Source organism: Salvelinus fontinalis, chromosome 31 (genome assembly GCF_029448725.1).
Source record: "Salvelinus fontinalis isolate EN_2023a chromosome 31, ASM2944872v1, whole genome shotgun sequence".
Taxonomy (NCBI): Eukaryota; Metazoa; Chordata; class Actinopteri; order Salmoniformes; family Salmonidae; genus Salvelinus; species Salvelinus fontinalis.
In genome coordinates, this window is record NC_074695.1 from 38,852,891 (window position 1) to 38,869,815 (window position 16,925).

Genomic DNA, 16,925 nt, shown 5'->3' on the forward strand with positions numbered 1-16,925 from the left:
CTTTTAAGAATCTCAAATATATTTTTTGGTTACTACATAATTCCATGTGTTATTTCATAGTTTTGATGCCGTCACTACTATTCTACAATGTAGAAAATTGTAAAAAATAAAGAAACCCTTGAATGAGTAGTTGTGTCCAACCTTTTGACTGGCATGCACACACAATGTATGCCTTTGAGAAAAAGAACAGCATACACACCGTTGGGTGACATCTACAAAATAACTTGAGGTTATCAGTGTGGGTTAATCAAACATCATTTTTACTGAGCATATCAACCATTCCTCTGAAGACAAGCAAATCACACGCACACCAAGCAGCATAAATTAATACAATTATTTAAAACTCCCACCTCATCCGCCCAAATAGTTTTTAAACCCGGCATTACAGAATCATTTGGACATCAAGCATCAGTAAAATGTTAGAGACCAGTCTCAAACCAGCTGTCGCTCAGTTGTAAAAAATAAATTATAATCTGGCTATTCAATTTCAGCAAGTACTCTAAACCACCCAGGACACCATACAGGGATTTAAGAAAAGACCAGATGACATCTTCCCTGTGTGACAGAAACCTACCACTAATGGTGGCTTTGGCTACATTCCATTCAGCATTTTGGAATTAACATGGCATGAAATTAATCTGCCACTACACCTTGGGATTACATTCAATTCAAGTGACACAGCATTTGGGATTTTGTTTTAAGGACAGTCACATATAGCCCTGGGTAGAGTTAAGGTCAGAGTTTCTCCCTCACCTCTCAAAGTAAGGAACTTCCAGGTGACATATCCTTGACAAAACTTCAGACAAATGCAATGTTTAAAATGTTACTCAAAGCTCAGTTGCTAAGAAAAAAAAACAAGCGACAGCAAGAGGAAACTATAGACAAGACAGGAAGTGAAGTGAATGATCCGAACCTGGGGTCAGAGTACACAGACCCTGAGTGTCACTCAATCTAAAAAGGTGCTCCTTTTCTATTCCCCGTTCCTTCCAGCTCCACTGAACCAACTTGCACTGCCTGCCACCTCACCTACCAAGCCCCTACAGACCAATGGTCAGGAAGTAAAAAAATAATAATTAAAGAGAGAACAAACAGAAGATTGATGTCTTGGCCTTACTTCTAGCTCCCCTACCACAAAAGGTCCATTGAAAAGTAAACCAAAGAAATGGTCGGTAGGCGCAAATTTTTGCATTTGACTGTGCGCTCTAGCTAAAGGACATGCATATCCAGAAAAAGTTATAGCTCTAACAGATTATTGGTGAATAAACTCAGGACAGCATGAATGCTACCCTTCAAAAGTGGATGATTGTCAAATCAAGAATGAATCTAAACAAGTGGGCTTCTGGGAGGTGTAGTTCCATTTCAAATGGAATCATATTCCAGAGGTGATTCTATTGCTATAAACACTTGCATAAATCCATGTATAAAAACAGCTCTACCATTGATGGTATTGAAGTGACAATTACATGGGGACAAAGCAATTACATTGAAACCCTAAAATAATAATCTCAGCGTCTTTGGTTAAGAGTTGTCTTGTTGCAACAGGCAACATGTCGGAAGCACAAGCACCCAATATGCTTCAGAGAGCTCACTAAAAACTCAGTAGTTCCCATCAAATGACACTCCATTTCTAATGATTTTAATAGGGGGAACTCATTTCTAAAGATGGAGAATTCAATTGTGTGTGGAGCAACATTTTTCTCTCGTTGAAAAAGGACTGAAGAGTAAAGCTAGCCCTTTGACAGAAAAGCGAGACATATTGGATCCCAGTCCCTTGATAATTGGCCGCTCCGCTAAGACTTCAAAGCCCGTTTATGGGGGGGGGGGGGGGTGAAGGAATGCGGGTATAGCCGGTTGAGTGTGGTCCGCTGGTGTGACAACGGGCTCTGGCCCCTAGGGTGACCGGTTATGCTGGTATCTTGGTTCGTTCCTGTGGAATAATGAAGCATAGAGAATCAGTCTTGGCCGAGTTGGACCGATGCTAGTGGAGATCTATGAGAGATGTTCCCCAAACTAAGGCAATAACATCTCCAAGACTGCTCTTCGGTGGATCCCATTTTTAAGAAAGCTATGGGAAATTAAATACTGGGGTGGAACAGCATGTGAGTTTCCATGTAGAAAAACAATTATTCCATGAAGAATTGAGCTTGCAGACAGTGCAATGGGAACACCATCCATATCTTCCAGCACTATACTGGCTTTTTTTTTTTTTTTTTTTTTAGATCGACAGACTAGAGTTGGAGCAGGCCACACTTCTCTACACAGAGCCCTTCAACAAGTCCCATGCAAGGGAAGGAGGAACGTCCCTTCAGCAGGAAGGGCCCAAAACAAGGCTCATTTTAGTTTCTTTTGGAGTTTGGAGCTAGAGGAGTGGTCGCTGGGCTCCATGGTGTATTCCTTTTGAATGCCAGTCTGAGGGACAGGTAGAGTGAGTGAACAAAGAAATTATTCATCTCTTCCCTGTCTTCATGTAGGAGGGGATGGTCCCTCGGGCTGTGAGGCCCTCGAAGCGCTTGTAGGTGTAGTTGATGAAGACCCAGTCCTTGTTCTTCAGGTCTGCCTCAGAATGGTTAGACACCACAGGGGCAGCTGAGGAGGAAAAGTAAAGGGATTATTTCACACAGGGCAATTTAGGAAAACAAAGGATTAAAAAAATTCTTTAAAAAAAAGACAGCCTTGTTTCAAGGTGGTTGACCAGGGCTGTGTTTATTAGGTACCAAATGAAAGAAAACTGACAAACTGGGAGGGACTACCAGGGGTGTATTCATTAGTCGCAGACTATTGCAAGGGAAAATGTTTACCGTTTACTCTAGGAACCAAACAGAACAGAAGGAACCAAAAAAACGGGGAGGGGCCTAATGAACATGATACTGTCGATCTATGACTACTGACAGCCACTGGTGTTGTGACAATAAGCAACGTACCTGTTGGCTGGAGGATATCGGAGTCTGGGAACTCGTCAAAGTTGGACGTGTCGTCGATGCTTTTGATCTGGATGGGAATGGCAGCGGGCCTCTCTCTGTAGGGACAACACGGGACTCTGGTTTTACAACGGGACTGTTCTCACCCGTTTTTTTAAGTTATTATTTTTTTTAAATGCACCGCTACATTGTCAGAAAATGCTAGCCAGGAGATTATGGAGGTTGGTAAATAACCAGCTAATAAACTATTTTTTTAAAATTTTATAAATGGTTTGGATAAATACAGACCTGCCAACCTTGAATCATTTTTACGAGTACCACTTCACAGCACACGCAACTACAATGCTCAAATAATAGGAGCAGGCTAATTCATGTTTTGACTAATAATGATGTTGGCAGAAGACTGTCTCCATAGGAATAGTAGGCTATACAGATAGACTTATGGGTACTTGGTTGCTCTTCAGTAGCTAGCTAGATATACTTTTTTACATTTTTATGTACGATCAGGGCTTTTTTTGACGGGATATGGGGGAGGTCCGGAGGGGGGCAGTCAACTTAAAGTTGGAGAATTTTGCATTTGAAAAACATGTAACTGCCACTTCCTGAAACATACAGTCTTAAATGATATCAAAAACTGTAGCCAACACAGAAGTTTTGGGTTTGATCCTAAATGAAAATTGAGGTGGTCTTAATGACACTTTCATATTTTTCTAGGTAACATTTAGGGGTAATGATTATTCTAATTAAATAGGTGTCTTTGTGGTTCGCCTCTAGAAAAATGTAAACTGTCTAATTTTGTTTGGAGAGACATTTTTGAATAATTCAATTACTGGATGCAATGTAGTAGTCTAGTTTACAGTAGGCTATTTGGAATATGAAACAACTGAACTAGGCCTATATGAGCTTGTTTCAGATCTCCATGTTCTCGCCCAAGTCCTGACTCCACTCCAACTTCAGACGGTTGAGTCACACACAACATGCCAATTGTTACATAATATAGGGTAGTTTTTCGTACCAGAGTACTTTGACCTCAAATTGCATGCATGGTATACAAAATGCATGCACTTTGGCAGATCTGCACACACCAACAAAAAAAAAAAAAAGTAGTGAACTATTCTTTTAAGCCCTCCTACCTGATGTGGTCGTAGTCCACACCTTCAAAGAAGGCGTTGCCCTTGATGTCCTCCACCCCCGTCGCTCCAATCCTGTGCTCCTCTTCGCAGCAAAACCTGAGGATGAGGTCCTTGGCCTTCTCGGAGATGGGCACTTCCGGGGGAAAGGTCAGCGTTTCTCGCCAGTTCATCACCTTCCTGTAGGTCTCCTGGGGGGTCTCCGAGCAGAACGGGGGATAGCCTGGAGCATAATACACACAAGGAATCAACACATAAGCCAGGCATGGCCAAATGCATAGGAATGGCATCGTTTTGTGATGGCACTATATTAGACACCCCTTCGGCTGTTTCGGCCACACCTGTTGCTGACAGGTGTATAAAATCAAGCACACAGCCATGCAATCTCCATAGACAATCATTGGCAGTAGAATGGAATTACTGAAGTGCTCAGTGACTTTCAACGTGGCATCGTCATAAGATGCCACCTTTCCAACAAGTCAGTTGGTCAAATTTCTGCTGTGCTAGAGCTGCCCCGGTCAACTGTAAGTGCTGTTATTGTGAAGTAGAAGCATCAAGGAGCAACAACAGCTCAGCCGCAAAGTGGTAGGCCACACAAGCCCACAGAACGGGACCGCCAAGTGCTGAAGCGTGCGAAAATAGCCTGTCCTCGGTTGCAACACTCACTACTGAGTTCCAAACTGCCTCGAAGCAACGTCAGCACAATAAGTGTTCGTCTGGAGCATCATGAAGTGGCTTTCCATGGCCGAGTAGCCGAACACAAGCCTAAGCTCATCATGCGCAATGCCAAGCGGCAGCTGGAGTAGTGTAAAGCTCGCCGCCACTGGACTCTGGAGCAGTGAAAACACATGTTCAGGAGTGATGAATCATACTTCACCATCTGGCAGTCTGACGGACGAATCGGGGTTTGGCGGATGTGAGGAGAACGCTACCTGCCACAATGGAGAGTGCCAACTGTAAAGTTTGGTGGAGGAGGAATAATGGTCTGGAGCGGTTTTTCATGGTTCAGGCTAGGCCCCTTAGATTCAGTGAAGGGAAATCTTAATGCTACAATTACATTCTGTGCTTCCAAATTTGTGGCAACAGTTTGGGGAAGGCCTTTTCCTGTTACAGCATGACAATGCAACCGTGCAGCAAGCGAGGTCCATATAGAAATTATAGCAGCAAAGGGGGGGGGGGGACCGACTCCATATGAATGCCCATGATTTTGGAATGAGATGTTCGACGAGCAGGTGTACACAGATTTTTGGTCATGTAGTGTATGTTTGAAAGATAATTTCCAAAAACTACCATCAATGGCTTTGAGGAGGCTCCAAGTAGAACATGTCAATGAGATCTCACCTATCAGCATCTCATACATGATGACTCCCAGGCTCCACCAATCACAGAGCTTGTTGTATCCGTTCTGCATGAAGACTTCTGGGGCGATGTAGTCAGGGGTGCCCACAGTAGAGAAGGCCTAAAGGGAGAAGGCAAAGACAGTATCAATTTTTATTTTACTTGATTCAAGGCTTCATAGTATTGTATAAATGTGACTACAAGACCACGCCAATACAAGTGTGAGTGTGTAGAATATGCTGCCTTCCTATCTAGCTTTATTTTCTCACCAGCTGTCTCCTGTTCCTCTTCCATGTCTCTGCTTTCCTCTTTGAGTTCATGTTATTGAATGCTGTAAAGAAGAATGAACAGTTCTATAAAATGATGCAACTTACATACTGGTTAAACCGGTTTAACTCACCTGCAGGTTAAGATACAGTGCATACGGAAAGTATTCAGACGCCTACACTTTACGCATTTCGTTACGTTAGTCTTTTTCTAAAATGGATAATTTTTTTTTTTTAATAAACATTCTCAATCTACACAATACCCCATAATGACACAGCGAACAGTTCTTTTTATGTATAAAAAAATTCACAACAGAAATACCTTATGTTAATAAGTATTCAGACCCTTTTCTATGAGACTCGAAATTAAGCTCAGGTGCATCCTGTTTCCATTGATCATCCAAAACTGAGCAATCAAGGAAGAAGGTCATTAGTCAGGGAGGTGACCAAGAACCCAATGGTCACTGACCGAGCTCCAGAGTTTGTCTGTGGTAGAGTGGCCAAACGGTAGCCATGACAGCCCGCTTGGAGTTTGCCAAAAGCACCAAAAGGATTCTCAGACCATGAAAAACAAGATTCTCTGGTCTGATGAAACCAAGATTGAACTCTTTGGCTTGAATGCCAGGTGTCATGTCTGGAGGAAACCTGGTGCTAGCATCATGCTGAGGGGATATTTTTCAGCGGCAGGGACTGGGAGACTAGTCAGGATCAAAGCAAAGATGAACGGAGCAAAGTACAGAGCGATCCATGATGAAAACCTACTTCAGAGCGCTCAGGACCTTAGACTGGGGTGAAGGGTCACCTTCCAACAGGACGACAACCCGAAGCACAGCCAAGACAAAGTAGGAGTGGCTTCGGGACAAGTCTCTGAATGGCCTTGAGTGGCCCAGCCAGAGACCGGACTTGAACATCTCTGGAGAGACCTGAAAATAGCTGTGCATTAACACTCCCCATCCAACCTGAAAGAGCTTGAGAGGCTCTGCAGAGAAGAATGGGAGAAACTCCCTAAATACAGGTGCCAAGCTTGTAGCGCAACTCCAAAGTCTCGAGGTTGTAATCACTGCAAAAGGTGCTTCAACAAAATACTGAGTAAAGGGTCTGAATACTTACATAAAATGTGATATTTAAGATTTTTTTATACATTTGCAAACATTTCTAAAAACCTGTTTTTGCCTTGTCATTTATCAGCTCTAATCCAGTGATTTACAGTCAGGATATATTCAATGAATTTGTTAGTAAGGATTGTAACATGCAACAACAAAAATATGTAAACACTGGTAAAACACCTTTATATAATATAAAACATACCTAAAAACAAATCTAAGTTCTTACCTTAAAAAAAAAAAAAAGCACATTTGAAATCAGAACCAGGTTTGTAGAGAAACATTAAAAAGGCTCAATCTGGGACATTTCCTACTGTTCAAATACATTTCCAATTAATAGAATTTATAAATTCCTTTTGAGCTTAGTGCATCCGTTTTACTCTATCATAACCCAAATTTTACGTCATTGTCATTTGAATGTTTGCAAACAAAGTGTAGCTCCAAAATATGCTTCAAATATCATGTCAATCTCAACAACTATAAGGGCTCAGACACAAACTCCAGATTGTGGCTTTAACATTGATACAGGATGTTAGTATGTAAAGTAATGGATTGATTGGAGATGCCTGACTTTGCTTACTGAAGTCACTGGGGAGGCTGTGGTTGAGGTTCTTGTAGAACTCCGTACGATGGGCCCTCTTCAGACCCGTGCATAAACCAAAGTCAGACAGCTTCACATGGCCCTGGAACAATCAAAAAGCACAATAATCAAGGCACCTTCAGTACAGGATCATATTCATTACTGCACACCAAAGCAAAACCTTCTGCACCACAAAATGAAAACAAGCATTTCTTATTGGACAAGTTTAGTCCGTTTTCTTCAGTTTGTTCCCTTGTGAATTCGACCCAGTTGTGCACTTTAACCAAACCACCAATCTGAGCTCATATTTATGTGTCTCCAAGTCCGTGCTCAAACTCACCCTGGAGTCTAGTAGCAGGTTGTCAGGTTTGATGTCTCTGTGGATGAAGCCTAGTTGGTGGATGGAGTCGATGGCTATCACTGTCTCAGCGATGTAGAACTGAGTGGCCTCCTCAGTCAGAGTATCCTTCTTCATGAGCAGGGTCATCATGTCACCTGTAGGGGGCAGCGGCATGTTAAAAATGACCACAATGCAACTGGACTTTGAGGCGTATTCAGTGAGGCAGTTTGTTTTAGTGGAATTACAGATAAATGTGCTGCACAGAATTGTTTGTTTTGGACGATGGCAGGTTGCTTGTTCTATACAAAACGGGTTTTTCTGCAACATTGCTTCTCATTACTGGGATCGTATTCACAAAGTGTCTCAGATTAGGAGTGCCGAGTTTGGATCAGTTTTGGCTGAGTCGAGTAGGCACTCCTACTCTGAAACACTATGAATACAAGCCCCAAGGTCTAAATACACATGCAAGACTCGCATGGGGGGGGGGCGAGGGGGGGGTCGTACCGCCAGGCAGGAACTCCATGATGAGGTAGAGGTTCATCTTGTCCTGGAAGCTATAGAACATCTTGACCACCCACAGGCTGTCTGCCTCCACCAGAATGTCTCGCTCGGCACGGATGTGACCCACCTAAGAACACACGCACCATACATTTTTTTTCTCAATTGCATGACAGGCACTCATGTTTGTATCAAAGACACTGCTTTGGACATTTGAGAGAAATTACTGGCCATCAATGTATACCTCCCCTACTCCTTCCTCCTCACCTGTTCCTTCTCCAGCATGTCAGCCTTACGGAGGATCTTCATAGCGTACACATGGCCTGTGTCCTTTTTCTGCACCAGACGCACCTGGGGACAAAGAGGACCGGAACGTGCGAATAATGTATTGAATAATAAGCTGAAACTCTGCAAGGCTACATAAAAGACGTTTATACTAAAGGGATGATGCCTACCTCTCCAAAAGCTCCTCGGCCAATCACCTTGAGGGACTCAAAGTCCTCCAGGCCCAGGCGGGTTCGTTTGAGACGCAGGAAGTCTGTCTCTTTCCTGGCGTGCTGAGAACGCCGGATACACTTCTGCACAGGTAGAGGGGGAAATGGTTAGTGTGAACGTGTCAAAAGTGTGTGTGTGTGTCTGTGTCAGGGTTTCCGTTAGCCGGTAATAGCTGGCTTTTGTCAGAAAAATATATTGAAAAGCAGATAAATAAAATTGGCACCGGCCAATTGCCCAGGAGAAGGAAAAGAAATCCCATTGTGAAATAATGCTTTTTAGCCTATTCATTGATGGAAATATATTTGACTGGTGATGCTTAAAAGTCTATAGGTTATTTGCATAATTTAGTGGAATTAAACTGGCGCGTGTACAGCATATTCGTTACCTTATCACATGCGTACAGCATAGAGAGCCTTTGAGTGGGAAATCTGTCAGACAGCGTAAGCACAGCATCTTGTGGTGCTTTCAAGACAACTGGGAACTCAAAAACACGTGGTCAAATCATGTTGTCAGTGATCTTCAGGTCGGAAAATCTGAGCGCTAGAAAGAGGCCCGATTCCAGAGTTGGAATTACGAGTTGAAGACTATTCATAACGATTTCCACCCCAGTCGGAACGTGTTTTATTCCCAGTTGTCTTGAATGCACTGAAGCCTGAGATTTGAGTTGTTTTGAACACAGCATCAAATGGCAATGGAAGGCAGGTTTCATCAGCATGTCACACACCACTTTGCAATGAGCTGGAGGCAGTACGCATTTTGAAAACATATACTTCATTGTTTTCCTGCTAATTGCATTATGGAACTACAATTAGACTGGAGTCTACTGCCTTGTCCACATTGCTGCGCTTATGTGAAGAAATAGTTATTCAACATTAAGCTAAATGTTCTGATCTGTTGCATCAGACTCATAGCTTTTTGAGTTATTTATTTTTTATGTAGCCTAGGTCTACTTGTTGTATGAATTTAGGATCCATCGTCCCAGTGTGATTGGAATAAACCATTTCTCGATAAGCTGACCAATACAATAGGTAGCTTAAACTTTTCTACTATAGTAGATTAACAGCAAAATCGCTAGCCAATGTCAGTTACTCATCTTGTTGGCTGAGGAAAAGTAAATTCTAACATGTAACATGTTCAAAGTGCACATCAGAATTCAGTAAGGACAGCACACCGTTCCAATCTAGACTTGCATGTTCTGTTAATATGAATTCCCACATGCTAAATATGATTTGTCATTCAGGGCACTGTGGGTGGACGCCATAATAAAATGATGCACTCAATGCATAAGGGTCCAGGAAATTTTTAAAATGTACAGTAAATTTTAAAATGTTGCCGGTCAAATCTCCAGCGAAACATTTTCATTATGGAAACCCGGGTGTGTGCCCGAGTACACAACCTCACCTCTTCATCAACCAAGCCCTCTTGGTCCATCACCTTTTCCAACTTCTGCTGCCTGGAACAGAAATGCAAAAATAATTAACTTTCATTCAACTAATGTGTATGGTGTTGGGTTGATACTTTGTTCAAGAACAGACACTGCTTTGAGTGGCGAATGGTTCCAGCTAAGCCACATATGTATTCTCCTTTAACACCAATTAAGTACACTATATAAACACAGCCACACATCTCTACCTTGAGAGAAAGAGTAACCTTCACTGGCTTATCGAGCAAAATGTGTAAGGGACTAAGAGTTTTATTGCGTCATTGAGCAGTATCCTTCCAGAAAAACACAGACCGGTGTCGTTCGGTCCTTATGCCCACATGCTTTCTATGGATCAACCCCATCACAACATCAGGGTCATATTCACTAGGAACAACACAGAACATAAGAATTGCTTGTTTTTCGTGTTCCGTTGCAAAATGATTTGCTACAGTGTGCACTAATGAATGCGACCCAGGGACTTACATATTAGTAGTGTCATTTCCTTCTCTGCTCTGAAGCCGCTGAGATAAGAGACCGCCGAGTAACCTTTGGTTGCCAGTGATATTAATAGGGCTATCTGCTAGTAGGGGTTGGATTGGTGCCACTGTGTGTCATGTTCACTGTTTATCAGTTTCCTCTTGAAGTCGACACAAACAAGGTCCTCCTGTGGCCATGAGGGCGAAACCGACTGAGACCGCTACTTGACAATAGCCAACTGCCATGTCTTCACCATCAGCTGCTTGTTTGATCATTACTCAGGTAACAGTGTTTGAACAGAAATGGTCATTTACTAATTATATATATACACATACTTGACATGATTTCAAAGTATATATGTGTGTGTGTATATATATATATACATATACATATATATATATACACATATATATATATATATATATATACACATATACATATACATATACATACACATATACTTTGAAATCATGTCAAGAATTTGTGAAACATTCTGGTTTATTGCACTCAACCTCTGCTTACTTTTTCCAAGATCACAAGTTTAAAAAAAGCCCCCAGTCAGTGCCACACACATTCTTCACACATCAGTTGTTTTTATCTCGAAACTGAAATGATCTCAGTGTGCTAGAGCGCACACAGACAGGGTGTGGTTTCCATCAGAGAGCCAGGGAGGTAACATGAAAGACCGCAGACAATTTGCATTTAGAAAGAGCATAGAGGCCTACCAAGCAAGACAGAAGTGTCATCAGCCCAATATAAAAAGAAAAACGGGAGGGAAAAGCTACTGTTAAAATGTGAATATCTTCTACAGAAATAATGCAGTGGCCACCATTTTTTTGTCTAGATCGTCAGCTAACACATTCATAAAGCACAAATACCAAAGTTAGCAACCGCCACCTTGAATGTCATAACGCATACGAAGAATGTAGCAATAGAGAAATTGGAAAAGATGACTGTCGGTGGAAAGCATTGGTAGAACGCTGCCCATTGGCTCAGCCCAGACGGGTGCATGCGTGTGCAGTCGGAGGCCTACCTCATCTCTCTCTCCTCGTGTTGGGCGATAAGGTTGCTGTAGAAGTTCTCCAGGGTTACTTTGGCCATGGTCACGCGCTCCTTGGTGTGGTTACTCATCGAGGAGCAGGAACTCTGGCCCATCATTGCCATGGTTACCTAAGGGATGCACAGGAAAGGGGGGACTTTACCCCTACCCACATATATTACCTCAACTAACCTGTACCCCCGCACATTGACTCGGTACCCCTTGTGTATAGCCTCGTTATTGTATTGTTGCTCTTATTTTTTACTTTAGTTTATTTAGTCAATATTTTTTTTAGCTGCATTGTTGGTTAAGGGCTTGTAAGTAACCATTTCACGGTAACGTTTACACCTGTTGTATTCGGCGCATGTGACATAACTTGATTTGTTTTGCAATTAAGCAGCCTTTAGACCACTTGTTCTCAATCCTGGTCCTAGAGCCCCAAAGGGGTGCAAATGTTTGTTTTTGCGTTAACACTACACAGTTGATTCAAATGATCAACTCCTCGTCAAGCTTTGATGATTTTAGTGCAAAGGCAAAAACTGGTTCCCAGGACCAGGATTGAGAACCACTATTCTAGACCAGGAGTAGGCAATTAGGATTCAGCCACGGGCCTATTTTTGTCGAAGGGGATGGTCAGGGGGCCAAAACATAATTATAAGTACATTGCAAATTGACCTAAAAGAGCTTAAAAAAGAGACTGTATTTGATAGGGTTGGGAATTGCCAGGTACCTCACGATACGATATTGTCACAATACTTAGGTGCCAATACTAAATGTATCGCGATTCTACACTGCTCAAAAAAATAAAGGGAACACTTAAACAACACAATGTAACTCCAAGTCAATCACACTTCTGTGAAATCAAACTGTCCACTTAGGAAGCAACACTGATTGACAATAAATTTCACATGCTGTTGTGCAAATGGAATAGACAAAAGGTGGAAATTATAGGCAATTAGCAAGACACCCCCCAAAACAGGAGTGATTCTGCAGGTGGTGACCACAGACCACTTCTCAGTTCCTATGCTTCCTGGCTGATGTTTTGGTCACTTTTGAATGCTGGCGGTGCTCTCACTCTAGTGGTAGCATGAGACGGAGTCTACAACCCACACAAGTGGCTCAGGTAGTGCAGTTCATCCAGGATGGCACATCAATGCGAACTGTGGCAAAAAGGTTTCCTGTGTCTGTCAGCGTAGTGTCCAGAGCATGCAGGCGCTACCAGGAGACAGGCCAGTACATCAGGAGACGTGGAGGAGGCCGTAGGAGGGCAACAACCCAGCAGCAGGACCGGTACCTCCGCCTTTGTGCAAGGAGGTGCACTGCCAGAGCCCTGCAAAATGACCTCCAGCAGGCCACAAATGTGCATGTGTCAGCATATGGTCTCACAAGGGGTCTGAGGGTCTCATCTCGGTACCTAATGGCAGTCAGGCTACCTCTGGCGAGCACATGGAGGGCTGTGCGGCCCCACAAAGAAATGCCACCCCACACCATGACTGACCCACCGCCAAACCGGTCATGCTGGAGGATGTTGCAGGCAGCATAACGTTCTCCACGGCGTCTCCAGACTCTGTCACGTCTGTCACGTCTGTCACATGTGCTCAGTGTGAACCTGCTTTCATCTGTGAAGAGCACAGGGCGCCAGTGGCGAATTTGCCAATCTTGGTGTTCTCTGGCAAATGCCAAACGTCCTGCACGGTGTTGGGCTGTAAGCACAACCCCCACCTGTGGACGTCGGGCCCTCATACCACCCTCATGGAGTCTGTTTCTGACCGTTTGAGCAGACACATGCACATTTGTGGCCTGCTGGAGGTCATTTTGCAGGGCGCTGGCAGTGCACCTCCTTGCACAAAGGCGGAGGTAGCGGTCCTGCTGCTGGGTTGTTGCCCTCCTACGGCCTCCTCCACGTCTCCTGATGTACTGGCCTGTCTCCTGGTAGCGCCTGCATGCTCTGGACACTACGCTGACAGAAACAGCAAACCTTTTTGCCACAGTTCGCATTGATGTGCCATCCTGGATGAACTGCACTACCTGAGCCACTTGTGTGGGTTGTAGACTCCGTCTCATGCTACCACTAGAGTGAGAGCACCGCCAGCATTCAAAAGTGACCAAAACATCAGCCAGGAAGCATAGGAACTGAGAAGTGGTCTGTGGTCACCACCTGCAGAATCACTCCTGTTTTGGGGGGTGTCTTGCTAATTGCCTATAATTTCCACCTTTTGTCTATTCCATTTGCACAACAGCATGTGAAATTTATTGTCAATCAGTGTTGCTTCTTAAGTGGACAGTTTGATTTCACAGAAGTGTGATTGACTTGGAGTTACATTGTGTTGTTTAAGTGTTCCCTTTATTTTTTTGAGCAGTGTATATCTATTGCGATTTGATACTGTGATTTTATTGCAATTCGATATTCCAAACATATTGATCACCATATGTCTGCTGCAGAAGTATGAGAGAACATGAGAAAATGAATTTTGATCAGTCAGGGAAATAAGTGCTGAAAACAAATTGGCTCCCTACTTAAAAAAAGATTGAGAACAAGCCATGAAGAAGAAAAAAAGACTGAAGTTTTAGTGCAGGTACAGTCAACTAACGCAAAAAAAATACTGTGATCTTGTCAAAACTATATATCTTAAAAAATAATATCCTGATGTCTTTTTTTGATTACATTTTACATTGAGACACTATTTTATTTGTGATAATATTTGGTGAAAGAAATGCTAAATTAGTCATTTTTGCTGAATTCCTGGTGATTTTACAGTGTTTTTTAACCAATAAGGCTCACTCGCAGGCCAGTTTTAGCCCGTCAGCCACCTGTTGCCAACCATGATAGACAGAAAGAACTGCAAATAGGCGTACACTGGCATGATTAACTTCAAGTCCAAAGGAAGTTGTATTCTTCATAGTCCTTGTAATTGTGCTGGTTTTCATTCACACACACCAGCCTATAGGCATACTCTTGCAAACACTGTCACTGGGTCATAACTTTGCTTTTAAACTTTCACTACAACATTTTCAAAGTGCTGAGATCAGCTCTTTCTAAAACAAGGTGCCAAAAAGAGTTAAAGACAATTGGTCTCTTTCAGTCATTGTACTGTAACTCAATGTCCACTCAGCGCGTTCTACATGGCTGTGCAACAGGAACACTGTACCCTTGAGGTTGAGGTAGCATGAGGATGGGCACGTGGAAAGAGTCTGCCATTTGCCTATGAGCTCCAAGCATATACAAAGCCCTTGATTTGTGTCTTGCCGATGCTAGAAGGTCAGAGTAATTCAATTATCTGTCAGACATTCTGTTGGCACTGAATAAGGTCATTAAAAGGATTAAAAGGAATGACTGGTGTCCTATAAAACGAGAATTAAAGTCGCCATGTGTATAGTCCTACAATAAAGCCTGGTCACTAATATTGTGACAGCAGTTAAAATGATGGTGTGTAAATCAACTTCGTGCACCCAATTCTGGTGCGCATTACTGTGAATCATAGAGGGGTAGGCTGTGTGCACAATCGTGGAGTGTAAACTGTGCAGAAAGGATACGTCACCTTGTCTGTCCAAGCTGTTTAGAAACCCCTACAACACAAGCATGCCTTACTCACAAATAGCTACTTAATATATACAAATAAAATAGGCTAGCTAGCTGCAAATCTGTCATGTAGTTAGCTAAGCCAGAAATAGCTATAGCTAGCTAGCACATTCAGTCTGGTTTAGGTTGACTGTCTGCGCTGAATAGATGCATTCGTTAACTTCAGCTGCATGTAAATAGCTTGCTAGGTAACAGCAAGCCGCTTAGAGTTATTGGCTAGCTCAATGACAAGTACAAAGTGGAGAGCTTCATCATATATGAATGACAATTGGCTAAATAGCTAAAGTAAAATACCATCCAAGTTAACCAACACTATCAAACTTGTCACAACAAGGCAAGCGTGTCTAGCTAGGTAGCTAGCTAAGAGACCAGCCTACAACCAGTCCATCCGGCTAGCTATCAGTATCTTTGACCAAGCCATCAAATCCCATATATTTGACTTTGCACACGTTTGTATGTCTATTGATGTGATGTAGCCATCTACACCGTGGAGTTGAGGGAACACACTTGGATAGTTAGCGGTATATAACACCTAGTGTTGTTGTGGCATTAAAGACAGCTTGCTAACTAGCCTCGCTGTTTACTGCTGCCAGGTAAAGTTAACTAGTTCCGCAAACCCAATCAGAACGTAACATACCTAGTAATGTTAGCTAGCAAGCAAACGTACTAAATTCAACAACAAAGTACATTGTATATGCATTTCAAAACTGTCTAACCACAGCCAGGTAGCTAGCTTAATCTAGCTATGGTTAGATTGTATAGCTTCAACAAAGGTAGATAGCTAGCTAAAAATAGCACAGTTAGCTTAAAAGTGGGAAAATATCACTTAGCTAAATGGCTACACTACTACTGATAGTTAGTCATTGATGCCCTGGCACTACTGTAACGTAACTAGCCCAAGAGACAACTAGAAGACGGGAGGGGGCATATTGACCATAACATTTCATGTCACAAAACTAGTAGACGTGTTATCGTATAAAAATTATAATCGGGTTCTCAGCAAGTTTGTCTTCTGTTATCTTACCTTCGCAGGAACGACTCTCTCTCTCTGCTCGGCTGTGTGTGGCTCAACCCTGTGTTTCCCTTTCGCTTTAAACTCATCATGACGCTTGGTGGCCAACAAGGCGAAGCGCAACGATTTGAGATTTGCCACACCACTTCTTCTTCCGGTCACTCTCTCTTTTAGTCTCTGCCTACTCACAGTGAATCCTCACCCTGTACCCATCTTCCTCTACCTCTCTCTACACTGCTTCAGCATACGACACTTTCTGTACTACCCGACCCTAGCAACCTCAACATGCCTTTCTTTCACCGGACACCTCTGATCTCCAGCCCCATGGGCAACCCCACAACTAAGACACAACTTTCTCCACCGAAATTACACATTCCTTCGTATCATGCTCACATCTTGGACTCTTCCCCGTGTACATACTGCTGCAAACATGCCGATAAACTTGACACCTACAACGCTGAAGTATTTTAGGAACAAACGCTCTCAAGGGATAACTTACACACCTACTTAACCTTATATGACAAACACTCTACATCAAAACTAAACAGAACAGACATCTTCGTTTCCCCAAGCACTCCAACTAATCTGCGTCGCACAAAACAGCGACTGTCACAGACAACGGGAATCTGTTAAACTGTTGCTGTGTGCGTCAACGTTGAAATGCCTGAGTTAGATGACCTGGTGAAAATATCATTTAGAATTTTCTTTATTAAGAAGGAAACTCGG

The 16,925-nt window shown here is 42.9% G+C and overlaps 1 protein-coding gene across 2 annotated transcripts; it reads right to left on the minus strand.

Annotated features, from left to right (window-relative positions):
• Positions 1 to 239: 239 nt before the first annotated feature.
• On the minus strand, positions 240 to 16,359 carry LOC129830203 (serine/threonine-protein kinase 38-like). 2 transcript variants are annotated; one of them, XM_055892573.1, is made up of 13 exons: positions 16,212 to 16,359; positions 11,602 to 11,738; positions 10,070 to 10,121; positions 8,629 to 8,751; positions 8,441 to 8,524; positions 8,180 to 8,303; positions 7,676 to 7,830; positions 7,327 to 7,438; positions 5,656 to 5,717; positions 5,390 to 5,507; positions 4,052 to 4,271; positions 2,922 to 3,016; positions 240 to 2,586 (listed from the first exon to the last, which is right to left on the minus strand). In XM_055892573.1, the coding sequence occupies exons 2-13, from the start codon at positions 11,730 to 11,732 to the stop codon at positions 2,447 to 2,449; spliced, it is 1,416 nt and encodes a 471-aa protein (XP_055748548.1). In that variant the 5' UTR covers positions 11,733 to 11,738; positions 16,212 to 16,359; the 3' UTR covers positions 240 to 2,446. The 2 variants fall into 2 exon arrangements, with proteins under 2 accessions (XP_055748548.1, XP_055748547.1); XM_055892572.1 differs by having other exon boundaries at positions 7,336 to 7,438; positions 16,212 to 16,290.
• Between the last annotated feature and the right edge of the window lie 566 nt (positions 16,360 to 16,925).